An 11,505-nucleotide genomic window follows, 5' to 3' on the forward strand; every position below is an offset into this window, starting at 1 on the left:
ATCGCTGTTCTCATCCAAGTAACTTGTGTATTCTTCGGCTGAAACAAGGTGAATTTTATGTTATTTTGTACGTTAGCTTGATTTACGAAAGTTTAAGTATCTAAATAACCTTGTAAAATATTGAATAATGTAACACAAAAAATATTGAAATTTTTTTATTAGTTATTTTTTCTTTACAGAAAGCAATCACACAAAATAAATCAACATTCAAACAAAATATGTTAACATTCTATAGTATATTAAAATTATTACAATTGACAATTAATAAATTCCGCGCGGTGTTAAATGTCACAACGAACGATTTCTTAATGGCTTCAGATTACGAAGTTTGTTATATCCCAGCAGCTCCAGATTACAAAGTTTGTTATATCCCAGCAGCTCCAGATTACAAAGTTTGTTGTATCCCAGCAGCTCCAGATTACAAAGTTTGTTATATCCCAGCAGCTCCAGATTACAAAGTTTGAGATACCCCTAAATAAACTGAATAGCAACCCACTTCATCGTAATATTCTCTATCTAAGAAACACGAAACATATTTTAAAATCATTCTCAATTATTAATAAATTTGGCGATTATTTAAGTCCTGAAAAAAACACGAAAAACACAGGTGCAGAGTTTCTTTTCAAATGTGGAAAATTTGACAACTTTTTCATTTAAAAAAATACCAGGTTTTTTAAATGAGGAATATGTATGTATGTATTCAATAAATACATATTGTACTCTTGAAGAATCTGTGACAAATAAATATGGAACAAGGGAGAGTATTTGCAACGAAGGTAAACCTATTATTAAAAACTATGTTATAATGGTTAAGGAGCTACATTTATAAAAAAAAAAAAGTGGATGAGAAAATCAACATAAACAAAGGGTAATCATCCTTTCGCTACAAATAAAAGCAGCTATGAAGTAAATACGTTTAAGAGTGAAAGAAAAGGCAATTGTTAACATTTTATGAAGCGAAATTAAACGAGAGGAATTAACAGTGGTTAAACATATCAATATGGAAATAAAATAACAGAAAAACCTTGCCAGTTTCTGTAAATCGTATGTTCCATGTTTACTACGTTTGGAAAGGATAGAATGGTGCTCGCGAATAAAACGATAACCTAATTGTAATAATTCCAATGGGATAAAAGAAATCTCTCAAATACTCTGTTTAAATTGTTAGGTAGGACTAAAGATTTTAAACTTTTATGATAATGAAAAGGTATATTATTAGACGTCAAGTACGTATTAAAATAGGCAACACAATAAAGTTAATGCTCATTAGGTGTTGAAATAAATTATTAATGCGCGAAAAAAAAAGACAGAAATACTGAATCATCTCTCTTTCCACAAGGAATTTAATTTCACGCACTCTTCAGCATATATATTCAAAAGAAAATTATCAGGAATTAGAAGTTTTTAAAGCAAAATCTGTTATTTTGGTCAGAGCGATGAAATTTTTACGAGTAACTGATTTCAATATTAAAACAGGGAAAGAAACTTGAATAATTGGTACTTAAAACTCTGGCTAGAAAAAAACACAAAAAACACACGCATTAAACCAGTAATCCATGGGGTAATAATACGGCTAACCCAAAAATTGTGACAAAATAATTGATTATAAATAAACATAGAAGACAGATTATAATAGTTTCAAAAAAGTAAACATTTTAGTGACCTAAGATACTTTAACCTATAAACTCTTAACTTTAGTAGAACACCATACAATACCGAAGTTTTTAGGTAGAGTGAGCATTTAAACCCGTAACAAAGTATTCAAATAAGTTACAAGCTATACATAAATGACAGTGAAACATCATGCAGCCAATACTATATACAGCATCATGGACATCGCTTTTACAATGTGTGCAACCTTTTTTTTTACAAAAATCAGAAATTCTATGTCGATTAAATACATTTGTTTCAACCATGAAAACATACGAGTTTTCTGTTGACGTGCAGTTTTTAATTTTTCGCCTATTAATGTTATTTTTTCCTTTTTTTCAAGGAAAGGCGTTTGTGGTTCCTAAATAATCGGTATTGTTAACGTTTTTCCTATGGAACGGCAAGAGATTTCCTGAAGGACTAGTATTGTTAACTTTTTTTCTATGGAACGACAAGAGATTTCCTAAGGGATCAGTATTGTTAACGTTTTTCCTATGGAACGGCAAGAGATTTCCTGAAGGACTAGTATTGTTAACTTTTTTTCTATGGAAAGACAAGAGATTTCCTAAGGGATCAGTATTGTTAACTTTTTTTCTTCTGTAGAACGACAAGAGATTTCCTAAGGAATCGGTATTGTTAACTTTTTTTCTTTCTATGGAACGGCAAGAGATTTCCTAAGGAATCGGTATTGTTAACTTTTTTTCTTCTGTGGAACGGCAAGAGATTTCCTAAGGAATCGGTATTAACTTTTTCTATGGAACAACAAAAAGGTTTCCTAAGGAATCAGTATTGTTAACTTTTTTTCTATGGAACGACAAGAGATTTCCTAAGGGATCAGTATTGTTAACTTTTTTGTCTGTGGAACGGCAAGAGATTTCCTAAGGAATCGGTATTAACTTTTTCTATGGAACAACAAAAAGGTTTCCTAAGGAATCAGTATTGTTAACTTTTTTTCTATGAAACGACAAGAGATTTCCTAAGGAATCGGTATTAACTTTTTCTATGGAACAACAAAAAGGTTTCCTAAGGAATCAGTATTGTTAACTTTTCTACGGAATGACAAGAGTTTTCCTGAGGAATCGGTATTCTTAATTTTCTACGGAATGACAAGAGTTTATTGTTAAGTGTTCTACAGAACAGCAAGCACAGTCTTAAAATATCAGCATTATTAACTTTGATATGAAACAAAGTATTTCTAAAGGACCAGAATTGTTAGCTTATTGGACTTTATCAGCACAGTTTTAAATGGTGGGAACAGATAATAAAAGGATAAAAAAAAAGTAATGCAAAAAGTAACTATTCATATGAAATTTAATAAATTATAAACCAAAATCCAACTGATCTTTGAAACTCTTATTTAAGTGTTATTTGTTTAATGAAGATTTACGATTTCTATACTTGTTATTAACAGAAAAAATTACGAAAAACAACAACTATGGAGTCAACTCACAATAACCATATTCATCTTCTTCTGTGTATTTTGAAGTTAACCACCAGAAACGTGATTTGATTACAGGAATTTTGATTCAACGTCTTTTCCAACTCACGCATTTCAAACTTAAAACTAAGTAACATTTGAAATATCTTAATATTAAACGTTATATATATATATGTAACAGCCACTCTACTTATGCAACAATAATATCGAAATAAAATATTGCAATGCAAGATATAATCAACCATCTCTGAAAGTATCACAGGCACACTAACAATCACTCTGACGTAGCACGACGTTCAACCATTTCTGACCAATAATTGTCAGTTCTTCGCGGATAACATATGCAATAATCAAGGCCTAGTTTCTGTTATCGCATGCACTATATACTATCAACATGTACATTTGTTGGACTCAGCTTTCCGGTATACAGGGTCAAGTTACCTACAAAACTTGGACCTATCTCTCACATAAAAAGTTGTTACTGCTATTTCTTTTCGAGAAAAAAACCATTTGTTAAAAGTGAAGTTTAATTATAATCTCTTTTTTTTTCTCGTGTGGCCGAAGGCATATATTTACACTGGAAATAGTCTTAGAAGTTGTGACGATTCAACAGCACAGGTTACCCTACAGGCAAAAACACCAATGTTAACTTTCCTTAACATGATAATGACATTTCACAGGTTGTATAAAATCAGACAAAGCAAGGTTTTGGATGATGACGACGTCTCACAAGCTGTATAAACTCTGACAAAAACAAGGTTTTGGATGATAACAATGTTTCATAGACTGTATAGATTCTGACGAAATAAATAGGTTTTGATTTATAATAAACTTTCCCTGGCTGTAAAAAAAATAGATAGATTGTGGATGATAATGATGTATCAAAGGCTGTATAAACTCCTGAATGACGATAAAAATTTCCACAGTCTGTATGATTACTTGCCCTTTATCCTTTAGTCCTCATTTTTGTGTTACGCATGTTACCTAAGTTAAACTTATTTTGATTCTCGTATTTTCTCATTTCAGTCAGGAAGTTAAAGAAGTCTCTAAAACAGATACACATTTCAAATCTACCACGTACGTTATCCCTTGTACAACATTCCGTCCACTCTAAGGACCTGCACGGTAGCTCTTACAGTATTACAACATAAAGCTATTTATTATATTATTCATTTTTGATTTAGTTCATCATCGTTGTACCTAACGGCTTCACTCTCAAAACTCGCCTGTAAACTTACTGGACGTCTCTCTTCGAATAATTTTTTTTCAGGTAATAGTTGGTTCGGCGTTTAGGAACTACCAGCTTCTTGCTGTTGATTACTTCCCGCAGGAGTAGGGTAATTCACGTAAGTAACGTTAAGGCCTACACGACGCTGTTTGCTTTTTTGTTCGAGTTTTGTTATTACTCCTTGCAATTCTTCTTCAAGCTCCCCAAACGACGGACGTTTCTTCGGATCTTCAGCCCAGCAACTCAGCATCACTTTGTACCTTGAGAAAACAACAGTAGACAAGAAACAGTTAGTATAAAAAAAAAGAGGGAGCCATCGCATTAGAGGCGTCGCTAGGCATTGGCACACGGGAACCGTGCCCCGATTCTATTTGACATTGCCCCGAATCTCCAGTTGGTGTCTTGAAAAATCAGAATAAAAAACCGTGATCGATGTCATACTGAAACGCCGAAAACTTCCGCGTCTATAGGCACGAGTCCTGAATCTTTTATACACCTAGCAACGCCTCTGCATCATATTACAAGTCTTTTAGAATCAGTTGAAATAGCAAGAAAATGTCATTAACAATACAGTGACACATTGTAATAAATTACTTAAGAAAGATAACTAATAAATAATAAAATATAAAGTTAAATAGATGAAAAAATATATAAGCTTCCAGGTTCTAATTACACAGGCCTCCGATGAATTTATTGTCTTGAAATTTTTACATGTTCTACAGTAATTCATGTAGGATGAATCCGAAAATAATATCCATTTGTCTTAATCTCGTACAGATTTTTCACAAAAAGTAATATGTACTTTTATATAAGTGAATCATTTTCATTGATATCGGATCACATTTTGTTATGCTTAAAATGTTGACAACCACTAGCTATAGATTTCTCTAGACCAATCGCGACGTGAGAGTCTTATCGATTGTTCTAGAATCCAACCATAACAAACACAATAATAAAAAATGTTGACTGTAGTAAACGAAATGATAATTTGATCTAAGTAAAAGTATTTTTTCTTCCCGATTTGTAAAAAAATCCTTACGTGATAAAAAAAAATGTATATTATTTTCGAAATCTGCGTAACTGAATTATGGAAAATCCGTTATTAAAACTAAAACAATTTTTATGAAGTGGTGTATTTAAGTGTTTTGCACTCATAAAAAGAAACCTTTCATTCTATAGGTATTTGAAGTCTGGCTCACAGACCCCCCCCCCCCCCCCCCCAATGAAAGAATAGACCATTCCAAGCTTTTACTTGTTGTTAAACAAATATCTAAACAACTCTATTCAATTTTTATGAAGTTCGCAGGCCTGTGTTATCGTTGTGATGGATAATTCACCTCTGGGGTCGAACTAACACAAAACTGCTTATGGGTCTAAGATATTACAATGTCTCTAAAAACATAGGAATCACACACACACACAATAATTAAACAAAAAATAATAATAAACATTAATACTGCAATTAACCTCAATAATTACTGCTGGAGCCCCACGTATTTTACATAGAAAGTGAGTGATTTGGCTAAAAATGTTTTAGTCAGTTCTTTATACTGAGTGTAGTAACAGATAAAAATATGGACTTGCTCAGTATCAGTGGTAGCATATAGGGCGTGATGTGCACAGGGGCGCAAGAGCTTTAGGGGGCTCACCAAGCCCTAATCCAATTAACTTTAATAAAAGGTCTGTTAACGAGCAGTGGCGAACTAAGAACAGTAAAATTTTCAGTAAGACTGTGATGTCAGCAACTGGCGACTATTGTTCTGCCAGTCTTCCTTTGAACATGTTCTGTCGTGGCTCCGTAACCAATTTTTTTATGGGGTTTTCTATATGCCCCATTGTTCTGCCAGTCTTCCTTTGAACATGTTCTGTCGTGGCTCCGTAACCAATTTTTTATGGGGTTTTCTATATGCCCCATTGTTCTGCCAGTCTTCCTTTGAACATGTTCTGTCGTGGCTCCGTAACCAATTTTTTGTTAAGAAAAGTCATCTCTGAACATAATTGTTAACTCCGTGTTAATCAGAATCTGTGGGAGATCATGACCTTTGTTTTCTTTCTTATTTGTTACAATTTTATAACAATTGGTACTAAGAACTTGTATAACTGTCGGGTGACAATGTCTAAAGACTTGGGTACACAGATACATGAAGCACAAACGTGAAATTTAGAAAGGATATATCAAAATATGACATTTGTCAGTTATATTTTTAACTAGGATCTTAATTACTCTAGTTTTAAATTCAAATGGTTTAAAATGTTTTTTTAGATGGTGGAAGAATGTCAATTTACAAAATTAACTTATTAACCCTGAATTTGTTTTCATGCCGTCTACCACAGTTAGGATCCAAATATCATACTGACTCTGTATAAGAAATATCAAATTATCACAAAATGTTATGAAATTAACTAAAATGGGGCATATAGAAAACCCCATAAAAAATTGGTTACGGAGCCACGACAGAACATGTTCAAAGGATGACTGGCAGAACAATGGGGCATATAGAAAACCCCATAAAAAACTGGTTATGGAGCCACGACAGAACATGTTCAAAGGAAGACTGGCAGAACAATGGGGCATATAGAAAACCCCGATGTTAGGTGTACTTACAGGAGGTCTGGGCAGTAAGAAGGCTGAGGCATCCTTCTGTCTTGTTTCAGGTAGTTCAAGATATCCCAGTTGTCAACATCCGGGTATGGAGTGACCCCACGAGTCAAGAGCTCCCACAAAACCACACCAAATGACCACTAAAATGATAATTGTCACATGTGAATTAAATCCATCGTCTTAGGTAAAGATTACTCTATATATTTTGCTTTATTAGTCATACGACCTGGCATTACAACTTGTACCCAGAAACATGTGATATATTAAGTTCTTTCACGTGTTCCTGTCTCTTGTTGTGGAATTTTACATTTCGAAAAAACCAGTGGTAAGATTATTAATGGTATTTCAAAAGTAACAGGAATGAAATCAGTTTCAGTTATCCTGTTTAATATCAGTTTGAATATATAATGTTAACACGGTTTGAGTTAATATTTAACTATTTCCTATAATAACTAAATGTTCTGAATACGGTTTGCCTCCCGTAAAATATTGACCACGTCAGATACGAATCAATAAAGTTAATTTAACGAAATTATTACTGACGGACTACATATGACACAAACTTAAACGTCGCGCAAAAATGTAAAGAAAAATAGGCATTATAACTACTATTTTCTTACAATAACAAATAGCTTATTTCTAATATACCTTCGTCTTTAACACTAAAAACTAATGAACAGCAACGAAACGGCTTCTGATTAGATTTAGTTTGGTTTGTTTTGAATTTCGCGCAAAGCTGCTCGAGAGTTATCTGTGCTAGCTGTCCTTAATTGAACAGTGATAGACTAGAGGGAAAACAACAATTAGTCAACACCATCCACCGCCAGGTTTTTACCAACGAATAGTGAAATTGACCGTGATATTAGGCGCCTCCGTGGCTGAAAGGACGAGCATGTTCAGTGACGGGGCCTTCTCGTAGGCACTAAAATACCATTAAAAGTCACATATTAAGGCTTCAATGTTTCATTTAGAATTAAACCATTTTCCTACATAAAATGTGTGTTTTTAAGTACTCCTAATAAAATACCTGATGCTTTAAAACTTTAAAAGACCTCAAATAACATATCAACAACCATAAATATTCATTTTTAAAAACCTGCCCTCATTGAATTGAGAAATGTTCTCTGGTGGTAATTCAAAGGGTTTCGATACCTGCGGTGCGAACAGCATTGATAGTTCATTGTGTAGCTTTGCCCTTAATGACAAACAAACAAATGATATAATTTATTCAGATTTTTAGCTGTATGCCATCAAAGTGAAACCAATTTACCCGTTTATCTGATTGCGTTTCCAGAATGTGTTACGTTTTCCAGTTCCAATAACAATCAAACAAGAAAATATGCTCAGCAAAGGTAGAGTCTAAGAGTTTCACTTTTTAACTGCTTTTTTCCGCTCTTCGATACAAGTTTTGAATATTCTGCTACTTTCAACAAAATGATAAAATTTACAGTTACCCACCATGACGTTTCTTTTACACGAACAATTCCTGATTCTTCTGAAATAACCCTTTTATCGTTTGGTTGAACGAAGATTTGAAATAATGACATACGTGGCTTGTAAGAGTGTGTTTAGTAAGGTAATCGTTTTTTGTTGTTGTTGTTGAGACTCTGAGTATAACAGGTGTTCGAGTTTATATTTGGCTCCAAGCGAGGCCTGTTAACTTCGTTTACTAAAATTCTGAAAACTTAAAATAATCTAATCAACTTAAGTAGTACTTTGTTCTATTTATAAGCACAAATTATGTAACGAAGAACAAACATAAATTTACAAAAGTATGAAATTGTTTACTCCGACTAGTTTTGACGTACCAGGTATGTCATTTTCAAGGGTATATTGTACGTATACAGCGACATCTAGCGAATATTGTGAAATATAGGCATACATCGTACATCTAAAATTTTCTGAATAAGCTTATAGAAACGTAAATTAGGCCACAATCCCTTCACTACTTAGATATAAACTTATTTACCTTGTAATTTAAGGACGAGCCACTAGATGATTACTTTCTCTGCTTTTAACAATTTTACATTAAAGACTGATTGTGCATGACCGTCCCAAACTTTGAACTGACAGGGAATGCAGCTAATCAACATCACTCATCGCCCATTCTTGGACTTCTATTGTCTGATAAAACAGTGGGATTTGACTATCACTTTTATAATCCACGGTCCCAAAAGGCGTAGCGCGTTTTTGGGGCAACGGGTCGCGAACAATGAACATTCGAATTCCCAGTCCGGACACGATAACCATTAGGCCTAGGTGTTAAGTCATAAACGTGAGTCACTGATTAAAGGGAGACTCTAAAAAAATCTGTTGGTTGTCGATATTTTGGACAGTTTTTCATCTAGAGTATTTTCAATTGGTGAATATATTTGTGAAATGATTCCAAATAACGGCTGATTGTTATTTATCAAAGATGCATAACTATAAATTTAGAACTTAGAGCAAACTATAACGATGACGAATTTTATAAATTCATCGTTAAATAATATTTTCTAAAACAATTTCAGGAACCAGTACGTGTTACAATTTTTTTGGAAAGTGGACTCCATACAGATTTTCACTTTTAAACATTTCTAAAATGATGAATGTGAAAGCTTATGGGCGTGTTAGCAATTACCAACAAACAGTATTATTCGAACCGCAATCGAAATAACTAAAAGGCTTCGTGAGAAAAGTGATTTTAAAATACCATCACCTTTTATTTGTTATTTCAAACCGATAGAGGGACTTACCACGTCAGTTTTGGTGTTGTACGTTCCCTTCTCCAAGCTCTCTGGAGCCATCCACTTTACAGGGAGTTTGGTTTTCTTATTGTCACTACTATAGTAGTCACGTTCATAAATATCACGTGACAAACCGAAGTCAGCTACCTTGACAGTGTGGTCCTCGTCCAGCCTGAAAAGTCAACCACAATCGATGAAATAATAAAGAATAATGCTCATTTCAAAATGAAATAAAATTTACTTAAGTTTACTACAAGGTTTGGTTTGAATTTCGCGCAAAGCTACTCGAGGACTATCTGCGATAGCCGTCCATAATTTAACAGTGATAGACTAGAGGGAAGGTAGCTAGTCAATAACACCCACTGCCAACTCTTCGGCTACTCTTTTATCAACGAAAACTGGGTGTGACCGTCACATTACAACGCCTCCACGGATGAAAAGGCGAGCATGCTCGGTGACAAGGATTCGAGCAACAATGCAAAGATACAGCAAATATGATTTAAAGAAAATATTAAAAAGTCTGTACTTGATGAGTATAGGTTTCAACAAGAAACTACACATGTGATAAACAACGACAGCACAATACATTAAACATACAAAGGTAGTAAATAAAGTTCAGTTGTTTAACGTCTGTTCGAGAGCATCTGTTTTATTACAGTATGACGTTAAACAATTAGCAGAGAAGGAATAAAACTTTAATAGACGGATACTGGCATTTTCAATTTGAACAAATAGGGTAGATATGTCAGAGGTCCTTAGGGTTTAGGCATAGTCGTTCCTAGTTAAACGTTTCGCTTGTTCGTACAAAAGGTTTATCTGTACTAGCTGTTTCTAATTTTGAGGTGATAGATGTTCAATTAAACACGATCCACATTTTCAGTTATGGGGTCTTTATAACTAGAACAGTTAATTTCGTTATCTGGTGGCGATAGGTGCAGTTGACTCATTTGCCCCCTTTTGGTTAAAAATTTTAAAATACGGGTCCCAGGCGTGATTCAGTGGTTAGTATGCCGTGCTGTGAATATGGTGGTCTACAGTTCGCGTCCCGTTGCTGCAAAGACGCCTTATAAGAGTGACGGTCAAATTCTACTGTTCGATTGAAGTAGTACTAGAATTGGCGGAGGGTGCTGTTGCCTAGTTGCCTTCCCGCTTGAACTTTAAGTTAAGTCTTTCGATCTGCAGCCTAGCTCACTGACCATTACTTCTACGTTTATCTAAATCCTTTTTTATTGGGTGTTTACCTTCAGTAAATAATAATAATAATAAATCTGACAACAAGCATGCAACCTCCCTCCCCCCCAAAAAAAAACAAAAACAAAAAAAATACTGTTTCAGTTCGACAAGGCTTACTTTATTTATTTATTTATTTTTTGCAATTTTGACAAATTAAATGTAACTCGGATAGATAAACATATTTAAAGCAACACTTACATGCAGTTCCTTGCTGCCAAGTCTCTGTGGACAAACTTCAGTTCTGATAAATATTTCATACCTTCTGAAATCTGAATCCCGTACTGTAGTAGGTCTTTGACCGTTGGCGACTAGAACACAAAACATTTAGACGCTTTAAATATCTGAGAAAAGTAAACCGCTTATCATAATACCGAATAATTAGTTATGTTTCTGTCAAGAGATATAAACAGTTACAGAGATATAAACAGCTAATATACGTTCTGCGTCTCATCACCGTCCCTTCCTAACAATAAAAAAGCAAGCCAGATTATTGAGTGAAAACAATTTAGTTTTATTCAGATTTAATAAGGAACTCATACTGTGCAATTTAGTATTTATATAGATTTAACAAGGAACTCATACTGTGCAATTTAGTTTTTATTCAGATTTAACAAGGAACTCATACTGT

At 33.9% G+C, this 11,505-nt stretch overlaps 1 protein-coding gene across 1 annotated transcript in view; it reads right to left on the bottom strand.

Moving 5' to 3' along the window:
- Nucleotides 1-1,858: 1,858 nt before the first annotated feature.
- The window catches only part of LOC106467419 (hepatocyte growth factor receptor-like), a 75,006-nt gene continuing 65,359 nt past the window's right edge, over nucleotides 1,859-11,505 (bottom strand). Inside the window, exons 18-21 of the mRNA XM_022395598.1 lie at nucleotides 11,076-11,185; nucleotides 9,654-9,816; nucleotides 6,922-7,058; nucleotides 1,859-4,576 (exon numbers count right to left, since the gene is read on the bottom strand). Coding sequence (XP_022251306.1) covers nucleotides 4,378-4,576; nucleotides 6,922-7,058; nucleotides 9,654-9,816; nucleotides 11,076-11,185 — 609 coding nt within the window. The 3' untranslated portion in view covers nucleotides 1,859-4,377. The remainder of the gene's footprint in view (nucleotides 4,577-6,921; nucleotides 7,059-9,653; nucleotides 9,817-11,075; nucleotides 11,186-11,505) is intronic.

The sequence above is a fragment of the Limulus polyphemus genome, unplaced genomic scaffold, assembly GCF_000517525.1.
Source record: "Limulus polyphemus unplaced genomic scaffold, Limulus_polyphemus-2.1.2 Scaffold2607, whole genome shotgun sequence".
Lineage (NCBI taxonomy): Eukaryota > Metazoa > Arthropoda > Merostomata > Xiphosura > Limulidae > Limulus > Limulus polyphemus.